The following is a 21,262-nucleotide window of genomic DNA, read 5'->3' on the forward strand; positions in this document are numbered from 1 at the left end:
TTTAAAAAGATGAGACAGACAACAGAAATTAATAAATAAGGTGTATTTACAATATTCACAAGGAACTTAAAACAACACAATAAAACTAAAATAACTTAGGCTGTTAAAAGTGTGGAGTCCGTTTGCACCATACCCTAAAACAGTCCATAAGAATCCTAGCGTGATGTAAGTCCCAATGTGAAAGTGTCCACTGGTGTATATACAAAGTCCACAGAAGTGATAATCCAACGAAGAGTGATGTGATTTGCTGGAAAGGTAAGTCCATAAAATGTAACTCCACAGTCCAGCTAGTATGTTTGTAATGAGAGATTGATTGTTTGCCATGCTGCCTCCTTTATGCTGGCTTACTTCCTGGTTCCTGTCATGTGATCAGTCACATGACAGGCAGACCCATACACATTTAAAGACATACACACATTAAAATAAGTAAGAGGAATAAATGGCTAAGACAACATGTAACCCAAATAAAACTCAAATATACATAAAACCATCATGTTATATATATTGAGCGGTTAAAACACGTGTCTTATGTGACAGTGTCACAAAAGTGAGATGCCAGCTGCACATCTGAATCTCTCTAGCCGGGGCACAGTTTTTATACATTTTTCTTATCTCTTAAAACACACCAAAGTAGTATAATTGGCTGGTAATATCCACCCTTACAGTTTTCCCATATTCTCACTTGCAGGTGCTCTCCTCCCTTTCTCTTCCTGGAGTCTCCCAAGTACTCCCCAACATTTTTACAACAGTCACTTCACCAATTAAACTGCAGGTGTTGCTTATGCAAGAGATAATTCTCTTTGTAAGGGTGGCCGACTGCCAACTAGTCTACATCTTTTGACTTTATCTCTCGTGGTGGAATTCTGCCAATTGATGGTCAACCCTTTCTCATAGGCTAAATGAAACCTTGTATCAAAAACAATCAACACTCCCCGGAGGCAAGAAGCCTCCACATGACACTCTTAATAATGATCTTATTCATTTCACAGCCACCTGTTGTCTGGTGGAAAATTACCAACAAAATATGCTTAGTGGCCAAGTTAACTTCTCAGACACATCTGACCCTTATAGTCACATAGGCCATGAGGCCTCAAAACACTTCTAGCTTTTATAGTAAGCAAACTAATTCTACAATTATTTTCTATAGGATGGATAAAATACTCCATCAATATCAGGGGTGTACAATCCTGCTCCTGGAGGGCCACTGTCCTGCAAAGTTAACTCCAACCCCAGTTAAACACACCTGAACCAGCTAATCTAGGTCTTAGGGGCTGTTTACAAGACGTTGCTTTAAACTAACATTTTTATGCATTTTGGCCATTCATTTGCATGACAACAGCGTTTTGGGGACCTGAAACGCAAGTTTTTAAAAATTATAGTGTTATCGTCTACATGTAACCTAAAAAACATGAATTTGTGAAAACAGTGACCTCATGTGCATACGTATTACATGTTCAGTCTATAGACACGTAGTTTTTTTTTTTTTTTTTTACAAAGTGACATTGCCAACTATTGGCCTGGCAGCATAATACAGCATTTTTAATCTGTGTAAACGGGGATTGTTTTGACAACGTTGTTGCCTGTACATGACAAGGAAAAACTTTTCTGTTTTTAGTACATGTTTGTCATGTAAACGTACACTGCATACTAGAAATTTGCAGGCAGGTGTGTTGAGGCAAGTTGGAGCTAAATTCTGCAGGACAGTGGCCCTCCAGGACACCCATGGTGTATATGTATATAATGTATGTATGTGTCTATGTATACTGTATATATATATATATTATATATATATACACACACACAACTGTCCTTGCTGTGATGGTTTGTTCAAATCTTTATGTAGTGTATAGATTAAAATTTTATTATATTTGTTAAATGATTCAAATAAAAAATACTTATAAAGTACAATAAAATTGTCTTCTGTGCTCAGGCAGGATTTATTATAATTTTGAAAATGATATTAGGTTGAAGCATACTGGACAGTTGTGAATCATTTAATTTAAGTATATTTAACTGCTTTTCAAGCAGATAGGGTCAATAAAGCAGCACTGCAGTTTTGCCTGAACGCATTAAGGGCTAGCGCTTACAACTCTGACTGAGAAAGAGACAGTTATGACCTTTTTATTATCAGAACAACACGTGAGTAAATGCAATGTGCTTTTACTGTAAATGTAAATTTATTGTATGAGGGTTCGACTGAATGACAGAAGAGTGAACTGAATCAGTTTAATTCATGAAATTGGTAACAGAAGAAGTGTTTCATGAGGTGTGTATTTAAAAAAAAGCACTGAATCATTAAAACTATATTGAGTACTAGTGAATATGTAAAGTGGGGTCCAAAAGTCTGAGGCCACATTGAAAAGTTGGATCATTCTCAAATCATGCTGGATAAATTGAGCTTAAGATTTTACACAAACTTGTGTAAAGTTCAGGCAGCTAACTAGAGTGTGGCTGAGATTGAAGCAAAAGAGAGACAAGCCAAATGACATTCTTTTTTCAAATAATTGTCTGATAATAGCATTTATGATGAAAAATATTTCATTAAATTAGAATACAAATGTAGATCAATTTTCCCTAAGTGAAGGGCATTTTCACTAGTAGTTTCAGACTTTTAGCTCACATTAATTTCTTTGCCATTTTAGTTATAACTGCGATTAAGCACATTTATCCTGCTCAAGGCGTCTTTGTTGTCTATAGTCTTGTGGACGGTAATGATGAAGGGGAAGGCAGAAGGCAGCTCGACTCTGCGGCTGAGCTTTTGGTGACCCCAGTGCAGGCAGCGCAGCCTCTCAGCCAGGTCACGACGGCCCGCCCGCTCAAGACCGTCCTGCAGCAGCTTGGTTTTGTTTGGTTTGTCCCAGGAACGCTCATACCTATCAAACATTAGAGGTGCCACCACTTAATAGCACCACGACTCTCAACTTTAATCATAAGGGCTCATTTATAAACAGTTACATTTAACAGTGTGTTGGATTATTATACACACCATGATTCCAGCATTCTCTGAGCCTGAACCCTCTTTTCTTTGGATGTTGCATGAAACTGTCTGACTTCATTTCTGGTGAATCCAAGTTCAAATGCCAGAACGGTCCATTCAAACCCTAACTGCTTAGCAATCTCCTGCACGGATTTCATATTGATCACAGCATCCTAAAGGTCAAAATACAGTACACATGGACATGAGACATATAATAAGGTAAAAAACTACTAATTTATAACAATATTGTAAGATGACTCACCTCTTGTGCTTTGTTTGGCATTTTTTCCACTTACACAAGGATTCCAGTTGGTTCCACAGGCAAGAAACAAATGCTACAATGCAAAGTGTGTCAGAAAAGTACCATCTAATGACTTTCTACTTTTTACTTCAATGAGTTATTAGTGAAATTCAAATACAAATTCAATTCACAATCCACATACTTCATTCAAAACACTTACAAATTTGTGCTGTTGTTGCATATAGACGTCGATTGCAGTGGTCAGTGGTTGTCATAGGGACTGTCCAACACAAATCTGTCTGGTTAAAAATTAAAACATCACATAGTCCTCTCAAGGTTTTACATGAAGAATTCATTTAGTAGAGTGAATGTAAAGAGAGTGTAAATTTGAAAATTACTTAAGAATTTCTTCTCAGTTTAGCATTTAAAGGATTAGTTCACTTTCAAATGAAAATGACCCCAAGCTTTACTCACCCTCAAGCCATTCTAGGTGTATATGACTTTCTTCTTTCTGATGAACACAATCGGAGTTATATTAATAAATATCCGGACGCATCCAAGCTTTATAATGGCAGTGAGCGATACCAACGAGTATTAAGCTCAAGAAAGTGCTTCCATCCACATCCATCCATCATAAACATACTCCACATGGCTCCGGGGGGTTAATAAAGTCCTTCTGAAGTGAAGCGATGTGTTTGTGTAAAAAATATATATACATATTTATTTTAGTTGTGAAGTAAAATATCTAGTTTCCACCAGACCGCCTTCCGTACTCAATAAGTGAAAAGTACCTTTTCAAATATTAATGTATCTTTACAGCAAAGTCCATCATGAATCTTCTCTGATATATATGGTTTGATGAAACAGGTTATAGCAATACATGCTGGGGTCAAAAGGGACAACTGACTTCCAAAAGGAAATCACCCCTTCTTTCTGTTAGACTGAAAGTAAAAAAGAAAAAAGTAAACTGTAGAAAACTGTAAAAATGTTATTGTCATATACCATAACATTTTTATAACTACTGTCATAAGACAACTTAAAATGAATGTGTATCATTCCAATAGTATTGATCTTAAAGGGATAGTTCCAGGTTGCAAATGAGCAAACCTGTTTGGGTGAAGAGTAGCTGCAATCCAGACCTCGTCTCTTCTTCATTGTCCAGATCCTCCAGTCTGCACAGTTAAAAAGAACAACAACGAAGGTGTACTTGGACAGTTGTGCATAAATATTTGGACAAAACTTTGGACAAGACTGATGTCAATATTGTTGAACAGTGCATGTGATTAAGATTTTGGAATAAAAAGTTGAATTACCATGTTTATTTAATGCTGTCACATGACCACTCTTGCCACATTTTCCATTGCGGTGCGCTCAAACAGCGCCATGTAGATGAAGAGAGTCAGAAACATAGAAGACCAGTATAAGAGATACATTTTCTGATTAATTTAAATGAAACATTCTGATTTTACTCCATTAAAATTTGGGTAACTGAACTTACCGTGTTAATTTAATGTTGTCACATGACCCACATGTACTATTGTGGTGGCTCCAACAGTGGCAGAGTCATGCAGAGAAGACCAGTCTTAGAGCGATATTTCAGAAATAAATGTTTATGTGATATTCATTTCAACAGAAGTCAATACTTTTTGATATATATATATATATATATATATATATTTTCCTAAACAGATAGACAAATACTACATCTAAAACAAGTCTAGTATGACTAGTATCAGTGATGTTTTTATTTTTCAGATAAAAGATTCATGTTGCACTTTAACACGTTAATACTATTTTATTATGTAACATTCAAATTATGGAATAAAACTTACCATGTTCATATACTGCTGTTCAGTGACCATTCTTGTCACATTTGCCACTGCAGTGACTCAAACAGTAGCATGTAGATGGAAAGAGTCATGAACAACAAATAATAGAGAAGATCGTTATTAGAGATGTTTCAGAAATATGTTTTTCTGATATAAACTGCAACATAAGTAAAATTAATTATTAATGATTACTTTATGTATTTCTACAGAGATTTACCTTCATGGTAAGACAGATACCTTGTTTTTCCTAGTCGCAAACAAGAATTAAAGACTAGAGCAGCAAAAGACTAAGTTCCAGTGTATGTCGTCATAACAGTAATAGAATGTTTAGGTACAAATAAACTTAACTCCAGTTCGACGTGTCCACGATGGCGTCATTACATTACTGCTGTAAGAAAAGAAAAAAAAAAAAAAAAAAAAAAAAAAAACAACAACAACTAGAAGCTCCAAAAAGATAATTCTCTAATAACAATAATAATAAAAACAAATACAAACATTTCTCCAGCACGTTAACTTTAGCTATCTTCATTTCATTTTCAGTGTTTTGAGCTACAATATAAACGCATGCCATTTGATCACTTTAACAAAAGTTAAACAGAAAAAAAGAAAATCAAAAGGCTTTCTTATTTTCTCGCATCACACCAGTTAAAACAGTATCGGCTGTTTATATTATTTTTTCACGTCAGCTTATTTCTTTTATAAGCTAATGCTAAAGCTAAAGCTAACGCATAATATTCAGGTTGAATGTTTAGATCCAAACACAAGAGAGCAGCAGAGCATCACTTACTGCGCTCATCCCTGAAAAAACTAAAACACACCTGAACGCCATTTTATACGATTTTTAACAATAACAGTTCAACGAATACAATTACAATTTTGTAAAATAAAATGAAATAAAATAAAATATAATAAAATAAATTAAAAATCGTATGCGGCAATCAATGATTCAGTGATACAATTGCCATGTATATTTTCAGATAATTTAGGTGTCTCTTTGAAGAATCTATTCAACCATTTACACTTGTACCAAACTATGAGGATTTCTTCATTAGTATTACAGCCTTCCTCTGTCATTCACATTGATATAAATGTCTGATCATTTAGAAATCCCTTCAAGAAATGTTTCAGATTGTCCTGTATTTCATGTGTACCATGTATTGTGACTGAGGTTTGAACATTGTTTACAAAAAAATGGGTTAATTTGTCATTATGGGCCAAACCCCAAAATACTTATATATACGGTACATATCTCCTAAATTATTAAATGTATCAAACTTGTTGCAAACTTTTTGTCAGAGGTATAAAAAGATAAAATAAATAAAAATTCTCTTGAATATCATATTTCAGTTCCCTATCCTTGACATCCTCTGTTCCAGGTACAGTACGAAACATTATGTTTCAGTTCAAAAGCCTTTTATTCAACATTGGAAAAACATACCATCCATTCCCTTCCATCACAAACCTATACTTTAAAAAAGAGGAACAAATGTTACCGTTTGATGTGCAAATGTCTTATCCACAGTGCTCTGTAGCATGAGCATCATGTAAACATACAATCCGGAATGGCTGCCCTTAGAGGCTGCATTTGTATTTCAACATTGCAGTATACAGTTTTTGACAGTCCATTTAGTCTGCTTTTACAAATGCATCAGATCACTTGAATACTTCTCTTGCCATATGTTGCAAAATAATTGACAACATTATAAAAAGGAATGCAACTTGCACAACAGAAAGCAATCTGGTACTACTCTGGCACTACTGGTTATCTAATGTAACAATGCAAGTTAACAGTAAAAGTGCTATTTGAGAGAGAGCAAATTACTTATGCTTATTAAATCATAACATCTACCAAAACCAATATTGTCCTAAAGTTCATATCTAATGAATAATATCAACAATTGGTTTCAGTGGTTAAAAAATTGTGCTGCAATTAGGCAAATTATTTGCACGTAAACACTTGTATGCATTATGCTCTGGATTTCAGCCATCAGGCATATTGCAGTGGTGCTGTATTGCGTTTATTAACAGTAGTTTTCAACTTTGAATCACTTGACGTTATTTTACTTCCACTTAAGGTCTAAAAGCAAGTGTGCCCAGCCAGCTGGGCCTGAAACATTTAAGGTCAGTGTGCAGAGCAGTTTAATAGCAGCCGTCCCTCCAACTCCCATCGCGCAGGGCGCTCAGAGCAGATACACTCTTCGGCGGGGTCAGTAAACTGCAATGACAGTGACTAGAGTTAATGACAGCAATACTTCAGAGTATACATTATTGTGCATTTAATATTTTCCAATAAGTGTCAGTTTGTTACCATCACAAACTAACAATGAACAACAATTTTTACAGCATGTACTATTTTTGGTTAAAGGGTTAGTTCACCCAAAAATGAAAATAATGTAATTTATTACTCACTCTCATGTCATTCTACACCCATAAGACCTTCGTTCATCTTCGGAACACAAATTAAGATATTTTTGATGAAATTCGATGGCTCAGTGAGACCTCTATTGCCAGCAAGTTAATTTACACCAGAAAGGTACTAAAAACATATTTAAAACAGTTCATGTGACTACAGAGGTTCTACCTCAATGTTATGAAGCGACAAGAATACTTTTTGTGCGCCAAAAAACAAAATGACGACTTTTCAACAATATCTAGTGATGGCCGATTTCAAAACACTGCTTCGAATCTTTTGTTTCGAATCAGTGATTCGGATGCTGAAGATGCTGAAATCACGTGACTTTGGCGCTCCGAACCAGATTCCACACAAAAGATTCGAAGCAGTGTTTTGAAATCGGCCATCACTAGATATTGTTGAAAAGTCGTCATTTTGTTTTTTGTTTTTTTTCATTGAAAGTGTAAATTAACTTGCTGGCAATAGAGGCCTCACTGAGCCATCGGATTTCATCAGAAATATCTTAATTTGTGTTCCGAAGATGAACAAAGGTCTTACGGGTGTGGAACGACATGAGTAATTAATTACATTATTTTCATTTTTGGGTGAACTAACCCTTTAATGTAATGTAATGTAATGTAATTTCTACACATTCTAATACATTTTAACACACATTTCAAGAATGACATGAATCTAAAAGTTTGAAAGTTTGGGATCAGTAAGTTTTTTTTATAGTTTTTAAAAGTCTCTTATGCTCAGCAAGGCTGAATTTATTTGATAAAAAAAAATACAGTAAAAACAGTAATATTATAATTTAAAATAACTGTTTTTTGGGTGAACTAACCCTTTAATGTAATGTAATGTAATTTCTACACATTCTAATACATTTTAACACACATTTCAAGAATGACATGAATCTAAAAGTTTGAAAGTTTGGGATCAGTAAGATTTTTTTTTATAGTTTTTAAAAGTCTCTTATGCTCAGCAAGGCTGAACTTATTTGATAAAAAATACAGTAAAAACTGTAATATTATTATAATTTAAAATAACTGTTTTCTATTTAAATACATTTTAAAATGTTATTTATTCCTGTAATGGCAAAGCTGAATTTTCAGCATCATTACTCCAGTCTTCAGTGTCACATGATCCTTCAGAAATCATTCTAATATGCTGATTTTTGGCTCAAGAAACATTTCTTATTAAGTTGAAAACAGCTGTGCTGCTTAATGTTTTAGTGAAAATGCCTTTTTCATGATTCATTGATGAATAGAAAGATCAAAAGAACAGCATTTATTTGAAATAAAAAAGTCTTTACTGTCACTTTTGATCAATTTAATGCATCCTTGCTAATTTAAAAAAACATAAATAAATAAAACTTCATGACCCTAAACTTTAGGGTCACTTTAGAGTAATGTAGATTAAACTGAAAATTGAACTTTATTGAAATTTATTGGTAAGACTTACAAAAATAATAAATAGCAAACAAATTTTAAACAATTACCTGCGTACGGGCTGGGCAATTTTACTCCGTGTGGCCCCACTTGTCCCAACAAAGGAAGCAGGTCGAGGTAGAGCGCTGCGACTGGAGGAGGGGGTGCTGGGTTTGCTGGGGAGGGGGATACTGCTGCTGGAGAGACAGTTGAGACTAACAGAGGAAGGCATTGTGGTAGAACTCTGTATCGTAGGGCTCACATATGCTGTGGCTTTCAGAGGTGGTCGTGTTGTCACAGAGAAGTTGCCCACACTCTGGACCCGCTGCTGTAACTGGCCAGGAGGGGGAACTGAAATTCAACAGAGAGCAAAATTTGTGTGATATAATCCACTACAAGATAATTATCATTATATTTAATAGGATGTTTTGACAATGTTAGTCTTACTTGCAGACTGTATCTTGGTCAGAACATTTTGGGAATCAAAACTCTGACTGTTTCGGAGTAACGACAAAGATGAGGATGATGTGGCGATGTGACCAGTTGTAGCAGAAACATTAGGCACACCGATGATACTGGGAATGCTAGGGGCTCGAATTAGGTTTGGCATGCTTCTCCGTAGCTTATCTGAAAAAAAGACATCACGTGATGAAACATGCAATCTAGTACAAACGGTGTAATGTATAGTCTATAGTCTACATAAGTATAATCTATAGCGCCTTTCCATAGCTCAAGGATTTATATACAATGTAGAACAATGTAGATACAATAAAAAAGGAAAACATCAATAGGGTAGACAATAATAACAGAACAACAGTACAAGCGGAGGAGTAGAATATTACAAAACAGTAGATTAGAGCAAAGATAAAACAAAGACAGTAAAAGGGGCATTACATGGACAAGGTAACAAACAGTAATATAGATTCAAGCACAATAAAATACAGAACACAACATAAGAATGATAACATTCAAAAAACAAATGGGTTTTGAGTTGTGATTTGAATTCAGAAATATTATTAATGCAACAGAGTGACTGGGGGAGAGAATTCCCGACAACGCTAAATGATCTACTCCACATAGAAGAGAGGCAATACCTAGGGACAAAGAGAAGGCCAAATTCAGAAGAATGAAGTGATCGAGTCGGGATGTAGGGGAGGAGCAGATTACAAAGATAGTGGGGAGCCAAGCCATGATAGGCCACCGGTAGTCAGTGGAGTTCAAACAGAATAGGTGTGATGTGGGCAGAACGCTTGTTGTGGGTGAGTATTCTTACAGCAGAGTTTTGAATATATAGCAATCGGGTAATGGAGCTAGCAGGTAAGCTAATGAAAAGGGCATTACAGTAATTAAGACAGGATGAAACAAAAGCATTGATGACTGTTTGGCATCTTTGACACTGATGAAGGGACTGAGCTGGGCAATGCGTAAGTGAAAAAATGCATTTTAGTGATATAGTTCATATGAGCCTCAAAGGTGAGAGAGGAATCAAATATAACACCTAGATTCTTCACATTTCTGGATGGTTTGATGAGAGTACCAGCAAACTCACAGGCAAAGTCAGTAGGGATTTTGCTAGTGATAGGGTTGATCTCAGTTTTGTCCATGTTTAGTTTCAGAAAGTTGAAGTTGAGCCATTCTTTTATTTCATTCAAATAAGCAGAAATTGTATCAATTTGAGTGGATAGAGCAGGCTTACAGATAGAATATATTTGAATATCATCAGGCTAGAAATGATAGTTAAAACCATGTCAATGTAAGATCTGACCCAGTGGTAGTATGTAGATGATGAATAATAATGGACCAAGAACTGATCCCAGAGGGACACCTTGCCTCAGGGGGACAGCAGAAGATCGAAAATCCTGCACTTAAATGTAAAATTGTCTATCAGAGAGATAGAAGGAAAACCAAGAAAGAGCAACACTGGAAATACCCACATCTGAAAGGCAGGAAATAAGTAAATCATGACAAACAGTATCAAAGGCGGAGCTGAGGTTGAGTAACAGAAGTATTGAGAGAGAGCCAGAGTCAGCAGAAAGTAGTTGGTCATTCACTACCTTTACATGGTAGTTTCAGTATTATGACATGGCGAAAACCAGATTGAAAGGGATCAAAGAGATTATTTTCAACTAGACAAGACTGAAGCTGGGAGGCAATGGTACTTTCCAGCAATTTGGCAATAAATGGAAGATTTGAAATAGGAAGAGATGTATTTATGAAGTGAGAAATAGGTGCAGAGATGACAGAATGGCAGAGTTTCAGAAGAGAAGTAGAAGAAGGATCAAGTCGACAGGATGGATAGTTGGATTTCAAGATTAACTCAGTGATACAAGATTGATTATTCAGAGAAAAGCTAGTCAAAGAACATTCGGCTTTCCCGAACTTTGAAAACTGCAAAGTATTCAGACATTCCGCGGGATCAACTGCTTAGTCTGTGACAGAGAACCACCTCAGCGTGGCCCCCCAAATAGTGTGGGTGGATGATACACTAAAACTGCTTTTCTGCAAAGGACTGAACCCTGAACTGCAATCCGAGCTCGGATGCCAGGGCGAAGGCAGGAACCTGGATCAATTCATCGACTGGGCCATCCATTTAGACAATCTCATTTGTTCTGGTCGACCCCCTAGAGTTCCACCAGCACTGAATATATCAGTAATGGAGGAGCTGGAACCCATGCAAATTGGACACACTCAACTCACCGCTGAGGAAAGAACTCGGAGAATCAAACACTAACTGTGTATGTACTGTGGCCAGGAAGGACACTTCCGGGCAACTTGTCTCATTCGGCCTCCTTGAGAAGACCCACTGGTGGTGAGTACATTCACTTCCTTTCATCAGTTGTGCCACCTCCAAACCTTCCAGACAACCCCCTGTGGCGCTGCTACACCCTCTCCCTACACCTCAACGATCATGACCACACATTAACATCGACTTCGTCACACACCTGCCCACTTCTCAAGGTAACACAACCACATTGACTGTAATCGATAGATTCTCTAAGACCTGTTGACTAATCCCTCTACCGAAGCCCTGGACACAGCGGAACAACACTTCCACTCTATCTTCCGATTCTACTGACTACCAGATGACATTGTCTCGGATTGAGAGACGCAATTCACCAGCTGTGTGTGGACAGCCTTTTTCCATTTGCTCAATGTGAACGTCAGCTTCACCTCGGGATACCATCCCCATTCAAACAAATAGACAGAATATTTAAACCAAGAGATCACCCGTTTTCTCAGGACCTACTGCCAGTACATCCAATCAGACTGGAGCAGATACCTACCATGGGCAGAATACGCACAAAATTCCATGCAGAAACCATCTACTGGTCACAAACCATTGTTTCCATGGTCAGGAGAACCCTCAGAGGTGCTATGGCCCAGAGGAACAATCTTGGGTCAACACTGAGGACATTCCTCGACCCAGCACTAACCATGGATTATCCTGAGCGACCTGCTCCGAGACCACGAGGTAGATCCCGGCATCCTGCACCTCCTCGTGTCAGAAGCCGCTTGTCGGGAGGGTGGCTCTGTTACAAATGCGGACTCTGAGGCTCCTACCGATGGCCACCAATAGGGCTCCCTCTCCCGACTATTGACTTCCCTTTCTCACTACATTTCCCACAATCCCACACCTGTACACTGTCATTACAAAAGGAAAGGAAGGATTATACTACACAAAGGACAATAAACCTTTAATATTACTTTAATATTATGTAATCTTGCTTAAAATTGAGTTCTTACTTATTGAATTCCTAGTGTTATCAGTATATTTTCACTCTACACTTCATTTGTGTTGTCTGACCTGTGTTGGCTCTGTAACTCTGTAGCTCTGCTGTACTGGAGTTGTGGTTGGGCATATGGAGCTGCTGGTAGGACAGGCTGTTGAGGTACTGAGGCGTGGAGGGGCTGCGCCGACAGTCTTTCATGCTGGAGAGGTTCTGTGAGTGGGACACGCTGCGCTGCATAGAGGCTGTACGGAAAAGTCGTGGCTGGGGAGCGGACAGCTGATCGTACTCTTCCTCTTCCTCCAGCTCAGCCTCACTCCTCATGCTTCTGCGTGCACCTGTGTGTACTGAAAAACTGGCACTACGGCGTGTGGCAGTGGCAGCAGTGGTCGCGTACTCCTGACGTAGACCTAAACACAAACATGCATCAATGTGTTTCCATTAAGCATCTTGACTACAAAATACTTTTTTCGGTCCCACTTCAAGACTTCCGATGTAGCAAAATTTAACATAAATCAGTGCATGCTTGTTTCATGGGAAAATATGGGTTTGGAATAACATGAGGAAATAATGACAATAGTATTTTTTAAATATTGTGACACTGAAATAAAGTCAAGAGTTTTGAATAACATCTTCCCACTACATGACGTATTAAAGCAGACATACTCTCCTCCTGCAGTCGGGCCATGACCTCCACATCAGTCATGTCCTGAATCTTATAGCTCATAGAGATGGAGTCCTCCTCCAGCTCAGAGACACTGAGCTCACTGTCTATGGAAGACTGAGGACTGAGAGGCCGTTGCCGATGACTATTACCTGAAGAGGAGAAAAGGAGAAATGGAGAATTCAACTTCATGTACATATACAGTACCGTTCAAAATTTGCTGTCAGTAAGATTTTATTTTGAAATATATCCTGTTTAAATAAATCCTGTTCTTTTGAACTTTTTATTCTTCAAAGAATCTTGAAAAAAATTATCATTTTGTTTCCACAAAAATATTAAGCAGCACAACTGTACATTGATAATGTAATAATATTTCACAATATAACTGTTTTAGTGTATTTTTGATTACATAAATGTAGCCTTGGTCAGCATAAGAGACTTTTTTCAAAAACCTTAAAAAAATCTTATCAACTCCAAACTTACGGTAGTGTAAATACTGTACACACACAAGACTCCTAATACAGCATTGGAGAAGTGGTGTGTATGATTAGTGAAGCATGATGTGTGATCTTGGTCATGCTTACTGTGTGTAGCCGTGTGATAGAGGAATGTGGGAGATCTTTCGGTTAGGCTTGAGCAGTTCCTCCCCATGAGAGACTTCTGATGGTTTGGTGAAGGTGGATCTGGGTCAGAAGAGAGATGATAAATCACTCAGAATATGGAGAGTAAAAACTACCTTCAAAAACCATGAAAATATGAGCCAGGCTACATTAAATGTAATTTTGTATGCTTAATAATTTTGGTACTGTGTTGGGTCACCACTTGCTGTCAAAAGTAAAATCTGTGTCTTGAAGAAAAACCATTTGACCATCTAATACATATAAATCTATACATCTTGTACAACCAGGACCATTTGCAGACCTTCTGCAACAAAGTATTGCAATCAGATCTTTGTTTCATGGAACATATGCTGCACTGGTCGTTTCTAGACACCATGAGGTCATCACTACTGATCACTGATGTCTCACATTTCACATAGCTTGAAAAAATGCTGAGCTGACTGAAGGAAATGAAACGTGACGCCTGAAAAAATCATTATGTTCTTTCTCAGCTATTCTTCTTTCATTTTTCTAGTGCTGTCAAACAATTAATCGCATCCAAAATAAATGTTTGTGTTTACATAATATATGTGTGTGTACTGTGTATATTTATTATGTGTATATAAACACACACTCATGCTTGTATATATTTAACAAAAATATATTTTATTTAAATATAAAAATTTCTATTTATATATAATATAAATTATATACATAAATATCTCTTAAATATATACATGTATGTGTGTGTAATTACATATACACAGTACACACACATATTATGTAAACACAAACATTTATTTTGGATGCGATTAATCACTTGACAGCGCTACATTTTTCTTAACTAACTAATTTACCAGTATATTTCAACAAAAATTAATAACAGTTATTTATTTTACACATAACCTTGTGAAAAAGAACGGTGCTTAACTGTACTGAATGTGCACTTGTAGTACACTTCAAAACTTCAAAGTATTTTTTTTTTAAAAGTAGTGTATAATTGTGCTTGCAGATAATACAATATTAATGAAATAAAAGACCAATCAAGTGTGCTTACAGAGAGTACACTTTTTACTTTAAAATATATTTTAAATCATTAAGTTTTTATTATCTTTTGTCATGCTTTAAAAAACGTACACTTGTTTTGCATGTTGACTAACATACTAAAGCACCTGTACCTATAAATTTTAACTATAGTGTGTTTTAGTGTTATTTCATTAATATATTGCAAATGTACTAAATTGCAACTTTATCATTACAAATGTGTAATTACAAATATATTTAAATTCATGACATACAAGTTTCAAAAGAAATGACATTAAAGTATATCTTAGTTTACAGATGTATAAAGATGTACTTAAGTCATACATAAGTGGGTCAAAAAGCACTCTAAAGTTCAGTTAATTACATTAACATAAATTTAAAATACATTTTCATTCAAAAGCTTCAAAAGCAATTAACATGCAATTAAGTGTCCAAAAACCTTACGTTCAGTTCAAACTATTCTTTTAGCATATTATTTCTGTAATAAGCATTCTTTTAAAAAGAAAAAAAAAGTGTTCATTAGGGTACAATTCTCACTATTAACTAACTATTAACTACGCCTTTTGCCTCAATAAACTCCTACTTACTGTTTATTAATAGTTAGTAAGGTAGTTGTTATGTTTAGGTATTGGGTAGGATTAAGGGATGTAGGTCATGCAGAATAAGACATTAATATGTGCTTTATGGGTACTAATACACAGCCAATATCCTAGTAATATGCATGCTAATAAGCAAATAGTTAATAGTGAGAATTAGACCCTAAACTAAAGTGTTACCAATAAAATAAAGTATACTTCTTTTTCACAAGGGACTATATAATACACAGTACAATCTATGTGGTTTATCAGGCATACACTAGCAGTTAGAGAGAATGAGAGAAAGCATCAGCAAATATTAATAAGAAGCTGTTTCCATCTGGAGTTAGAATGAGAGAGGCACAAGAGTTACCTGTTTGCTCAGTTAGTGCAGGTTTAGTAAAGGGTTTAGAACAGCTGCTTAAAGAAGAGATGCCATCTATAGGACTGTACAGAACGCTTGAGGACACACAGCCCGAGAGGACCCCTCTCCATCTTTTTGCTAACAGAAAAGGGGAAGTGCAATTAATAAAAAAAACACCACACTCAACAACATTAATATATTAAAGTATGGTTAGTGTAATATTTTAAATAAGGATAACGTGATTAAATGTTTCATTTGAAGCACTATATGTGTAAATTAATAAAACGTTTTTAAACTAAAGTTTAATGCTTTCCACTGAGGACATATTAAATATTAAAAAGTTTCTTAACTTTTTAATAAATCTCTATTTACCAAATGGGGTCCACATTGAGCATATTAAAAATAGGGGATTCTTTTCATTTAAGCCAAAAATAAACAGTGATGAAACTGAAGTCATTTCTGGCCATTTTGGAAAAAAGTAACTAGGACATCCTTCCAAATCTCTCCTTTTGTGTTCCATAGAAGAAAGAAAGGTTTAGACCTTTTATTTTGGGACAAACTCTTCAGTAACACAGTACAATAAGGTTTTAATTGTTTTTAAAAAAATTAGTTAACTACATAATTAACATGAACTAACAATAAACAATACAGGGTAACACTTTATTTTACAGTGTCATTGTTATATATGTTACATGCAGTTACTATAGTAATAACTATAAATTATGCACAATTACATGCAACTAACCCTAAACCAAACTCTAACCCTAACCCTGTAGTTAACCCCAGTTAAATAATTATTATTTTTCAGTACTTAAATGTATAACTACAGTTCAACAAAGACACCTTAAAATAAAGTGTAACCCAATTCAGTATTTAATAATCTTTAATTTGAACATTTAATAATACATTTTTAAAATCAAATGTTGTATCTGTTAACATTACTTAAAGGGATAGTTCACCCAAATATTTAAAATTCTGTCATCATTTACCCACCCCCAAGTTGTTCCAAACCTGTATACATTTCTTTGTTCTGCTGAACATAAAGGAAGATATTTTGAAGAAAGTTTGTAACCAGGCTGCTTTGGGGCACCATTGACTTCCATAGTAGTGCCCCAGAACTGTTCAGTTTCTCACATTCTTCAAAATCTCTTCCTTTTTGTTCAACAGAACAAAAAATTTATACAGGTTTGGAACAACCCGAGGGGAAGTAAATGATGACAGAATTTTCATTTTTGGGTGAACTATCCCTTTAATGCACTGCGACCTAACATGAACAAACAACAATGAACAATTGAATTTAGCATTAACAAAGATTATTAAATGCTGTAAAAAACAAATTGCTTATTGTTAGTTCATGTTAGCTAATCCATTAACTAATGTTAACAAATGAGACTGTAAAGTGTTACCAATTCTTCCTTTAAAAGATTGAAAATGAGTTGAATAAATTATTGGTAGTCAAGCGGACCACAGTACTTTTGCATACCTTAACAATTAGACTTTCCCAGATCGCATAAAAACAAGCATTCACGGCTACCCACAAAAACAAAGGTTTTCAGAGGCTGCTGGAACAAAGATGTATTCATGACCCCGTTTGCAGAGAGCCAAGCTTACTGAATCTGGCCTTTCAAAAGCCTTTCAGAGCACCCGCAACTCCACAACACACATCTCTGTATATGCACCTCATGCATCATTTATGTATGGACTGATTCAAAGGAATAATTGATAAAAAAAAACATTTCACAACATCTCCAGGACAGGCTCAAATACATCTGTGTTAGTTAGTGCTGATTCTACAGGCAGGTTTTATATAGGAATTGTTTCTATGGATACCATCCCCTCTAGCAGCTTAACTGAACTACAGAAGTGCTGGAAACATAGGGTTATCTATTCACACTTCAGCCACACAAACACTGCATTGGTAATTTTATATCTGTCTTATTCATTTTTCTTCAGCGTACAATTAAAAACCATGTTCTTCACTGAAGCTTATTCAAGTAAGTTAAATAACAGGCACTCCCCTGTCTTCCACTGTTCAACAACAGATTTTGTGTACATCATACATTTTTTTACCAATAAATCGCATACATACAGTATCTGCATTATATCGGCCATCTAGATTCCATTAAAAAGCTATAATGGTCAAAAACTGTGTGTAACTAAAAACCTCAAGCTCATAAACAATTTCTATACCACTGACATTTCAGAAATTACTTCATATTCATGGGAATGGTGGAAGACACAAAACTGAGATACTCCATGGGAATGTAACTACTATACTACTTTCCTATATCACATGTTGTTGGTACCTTGGTCCAGTTTGTAGCACAAGGAGCGTTTGGCTAACTCCACCTCTGGTCTGGGGTTGTCCAGCACATGTCTACACCACTGAAGAGGACTGAGGAGAGGATGAGGAAACAGCTTTGCTTTTGGAGACACGTACAACCTGGTGACATAAAAACTTGGTCAAAACATTCCAATCTGGACTATTGCAAACATTCATTATTGTATTGTTTTCTAGATTCCCCATGGATTTTATCATTAACCTAATATTTGTATTAGTTCAGCTGATTAAAAGGTAGGGATATATGGCCACTGTGCTTCATTTAAGTAAATATTAGTCACTTGTTTGAGAAGGACAATAAGTAAACACCTGAAAACCTAAAAAAAAATAAAAAAAAAATAAAAAAAAATAAATAAATGTAATGTTTAATCACATAATCTCACATAATCACATAATCTGTTTTTAATACATATCTCAATCTTTACCAATATCCTGTCCCATGAACACATGAAGTGGGCTTTCCCCCCCCTTTTTTGTTGTTGTTGTTGCATTTTTCAAAGTTAATACTGTTTTTGTCATTACAAAATATATTATCAGCATAACTTGAAATTTATCAAATGAACACAAAATTAATAAGAATTTCATAATGTCTTAGAATTTGGTTTGTCTGAGATTGTGTTGGCTTCATTATTTAAAGAGATTGTGTTGAGATTGTGTGTTGAGATTGTGTTGAAATTGTGTTGGCTTCATTATATAAGTTAAAGTTTAAGTATATTTTTGATGCGATCTCAGATGTTTGAGAACCACCGTAATAGAGTTGCATTTAAAGGGTTAGTTCACCCAAAAATGAAATTCTGTCATTAATTACTCACCCTCATGTCGTTCCAAACCCACAAGACATTCGTTCATCTTCTTGGATGTTTTTAATGAAATCTGAGAGTTTTCTGTCCCTCCATTGACAACTATGCAACTACCACTTTCAAGCCCCAGAAAGCTAGTAAAAGACATCATTAAAGTGATCCATGTGACTCTAGTGGTTTAACCTCAATTTTATGAAGCGACACGAGTGCATTGTTTGCGTAAAAAACATAATTTAACATTTTAATAACATTTTATTTACAAAATATTAATCTCCAATGAGCGTTCACGAAACAACGTCTGCTCTCACCTCAACACAACACTCACGCGTCGTGCTCTGTATGTGCATGTGCGTTGGAGATTAATATTTTGTAAATAAAGTGGTAAATTATGTTTGTTTTTTTTTAGTTTGTTTTTTTGTGCCAACAAAGCACTCATATTTCTTCATAAAATTAATGTTAAACTACTGGAGTCACATGGATTACTTTTATGATGTTTTTACTGTCTTTCTGGGGCTTGAAACTGGTATTTGCGTAGCTGTGTCAATGGAAGGACAGAAAGAAATCTCCAATTTCCTTAAAAAATATCTTAATTTGTGTTCTGAAGATGAACAAAAGTCTTAAGGATTTGGAACGACATGAGGGTGAGTAATTAATGACAGAATTTTCATTTTTGAGTGAACTATCCCTTTAAGACTATTGTCCCATCTTGTCACAAAGAGAGATCAGATTTGGTCTGTGTTTATTTCTCTGTATAACGCACAGGCTTAAGTTAGACTACTTTTGACCATTTGGTATGAAATAATCAAAACAAAACAGTCAAAAATTCATGCATCTGTGCACTTCACAAGCCTAACATTTAAAAGACAAATTATCTAATCTTATCTAAACATGGGAAATATTCACATCACCAGATGCAAGAAACAGCAATCTCCTATACTAATGAAAATATCCCCCATCAGTGCCTTCTGGGATATTTAAACACTCACCAGTCTAACAATGGACACATTTTCTACTTATGGTGACATTTCATGGGAACTGAATTTAAGGGATGACAAAGAGCATGCGACGCAGAAAATCAAATCGAATCCTTCAAGAACTACACTATTGTTTACTTAGCAAATAATACAGCATCAGTACCAGCTATAATCAGAATCTCCATCGATGGGAAGAACACCATGAAGGTCTAGTAATTCCACTTCATCCAGTACAGTAGCATCATCCTCATCAGTACCAGTCACTGACTGCGGATGAAAATACGGATAGTGCTCATTCGATACTCCAAAAGACGGAGAATATGAAGGTGAAGCGCAGTAATTCCCGGTGTGGAATGGACCGGTGTCTGGGCCAGCCGGACAGGCCGATGCCGGAGCTGGTAACAGACGGGCGCTGGAGGTGCAGTTGTTCGCAGCGTTTGCTCTGGTCCTGAGCTGCTCGTTCTGCCTCTCCAGTTTTCTCACGAGCTCTTGAAGCTTTATCACCTCCAGTTCTGCGTTCATAATCTTACTGTTGCCATTGACGTCCGCCATCATCTGCGGGTTGAACAATAGCCCGTCCATTGAAGAGAAAAGCATATAAACAGTAGTAAGATGGTGGCGGTGTTGTTTACCCTGTGTGCCCAGTCTCGCACTGCTTTCAGACGGGTTACATGCTTCATTCAGATGCTGATGTGCTGCTGCTCATGCTTCTGTCTCCTCCCCCTCAGTTCAAAACACAACACACGACCACCACTTTACCAGGCAAAACACCAGTCACACTACCCCAGCTCTATGCCATCCTTTCTTTTATTCAGATGACGAAAAGCAGTAAAATGGTTGCATTTGGAGTGTCATGTTTTATTCTATTCTATTCTTTTCTTTTCTATTCTATTCTATTCATTTTCTTTACTTGAAGTAGGCTAATTTAGTCTCACATTCCCATAATATTCACTAGGCTATACTGTTTAAAAGCCATAAGTTCAGTAGGCTATACTATTTTTAAAAAAGAAATATAAGCTTGTATTGAGAAAGTGACAGTAAAAACATTTATAACACAAAGATTTCTCTTTCAAATAAATGCTGTTCTTCTGAACTTTCTATTCATTAAAGAATCCTGAAAAAAAGTATGTTTACACAAAAACGTTAAGCAGCACAAATGTTTTCAACATTGATAATAAGAACAGTTTCTTTAGTTGCTGAAGGATCATGTGACACTTAAGATGGGTAATGATGCTGAAAATTCAACTTTGCATCACAGGAATAAATTACATTTTAAAACATATTAAAATACAAAACAGTTATTT

At 35.9% G+C, this 21,262-nt stretch overlaps 2 protein-coding genes across 4 annotated transcripts; both read right to left on the reverse strand.

Moving 5' to 3' along the window:
- Positions 1-28: 28 nt before the first annotated feature.
- Positions 29-5,885, reverse strand: wu:fc50b12 (uncharacterized protein LOC103911624 homolog). Of its 2 annotated transcripts, none has more exons than XM_051906475.1 (9): positions 5,051-5,885; positions 4,532-4,800; positions 4,326-4,390; positions 4,010-4,159; positions 3,693-3,894; positions 3,439-3,513; positions 3,240-3,312; positions 2,987-3,150; positions 29-2,873 (listed from the first exon to the last, which is right to left on the reverse strand). In XM_051906475.1, the coding sequence occupies exons 7-9, from the start codon at positions 3,258-3,260 to the stop codon at positions 2,639-2,641; spliced, it is 420 nt and encodes a 139-aa protein (XP_051762435.1). In that variant the 5' UTR covers positions 3,261-3,312; positions 3,439-3,513; positions 3,693-3,894; positions 4,010-4,159; positions 4,326-4,390; positions 4,532-4,800; positions 5,051-5,885; the 3' UTR covers positions 29-2,638. The 2 variants fall into 2 exon arrangements, with proteins under 2 accessions (XP_051762435.1, XP_051762434.1); XM_051906474.1 differs by having other exon boundaries at positions 3,439-3,517.
- A 531-nt stretch (positions 5,886-6,416) lies between these two features.
- slain1a (SLAIN motif family, member 1a) lies at positions 6,417-20,742 on the reverse strand. Of its 2 annotated transcripts, XM_051905957.1 has the most exons (9): positions 20,122-20,742; positions 18,150-18,286; positions 15,853-15,981; positions 13,846-13,944; positions 13,264-13,413; positions 12,675-13,007; positions 9,317-9,496; positions 8,941-9,220; positions 6,417-7,262 (listed from the first exon to the last, which is right to left on the reverse strand). In XM_051905957.1, the coding sequence occupies exons 1-9, from the start codon at positions 20,553-20,555 to the stop codon at positions 7,187-7,189; spliced, it is 1,818 nt and encodes a 605-aa protein (XP_051761917.1). In that variant the 5' UTR covers positions 20,556-20,742; the 3' UTR covers positions 6,417-7,186. The 2 variants fall into 2 exon arrangements, with proteins under 2 accessions (XP_051761917.1, XP_051761918.1); XM_051905958.1 differs by lacking the exon at positions 15,853-15,981 and having other exon boundaries at positions 6,418-7,262; positions 20,122-20,741.
- Positions 20,743-21,262: the final 520 nt, after the last annotated feature.

The sequence above is a fragment of the Ctenopharyngodon idella genome, chromosome 9 (genome assembly GCF_019924925.1).
Source record: "Ctenopharyngodon idella isolate HZGC_01 chromosome 9, HZGC01, whole genome shotgun sequence".
NCBI lineage: Eukaryota > Metazoa > Chordata > Actinopteri > Cypriniformes > Xenocyprididae > Ctenopharyngodon > Ctenopharyngodon idella.

Excerpts from the sequence above, each read along its gene's own strand:
- wu:fc50b12 (XM_051906475.1), bottom strand. The coding sequence starts at position 3,260 with ATGCCAAACAAAGCACAAGAG. Across the intron at positions 3,151-3,239 it reads TGCCAAACAAAGCACAAGAG|GATGCTGTGATCAATATGAA; the intron begins GTGAGTCATCTT and ends TTTGACCTTTAG. Across the intron at positions 2,874-2,986 it reads CAGAGAATGCTGGAATCATG|GTATGAGCGTTCCTGGGACA; the intron begins GTGTGTATAATA and ends AATGTTTGATAG.
- slain1a (XM_051905957.1), bottom strand. The coding sequence starts at position 20,555 with ATGCTTTTCTCTTCAATGGACGGGCTATTGTTCAACCCGCAGATGATG. Across the intron at positions 18,287-20,121 it reads GGAGATTCTGATTATAGCTG|GTTGTACGTGTCTCCAAAAG; the intron begins GTACTGATGCTG and ends TTATGTCACCAG. Across the intron at positions 13,008-13,263 it reads GGCCCGACTGCAGGAGGAGA|GTCTACGTCAGGAGTACGCG; the intron begins GTATGTCTGCTT and ends GTTTGTGTTTAG.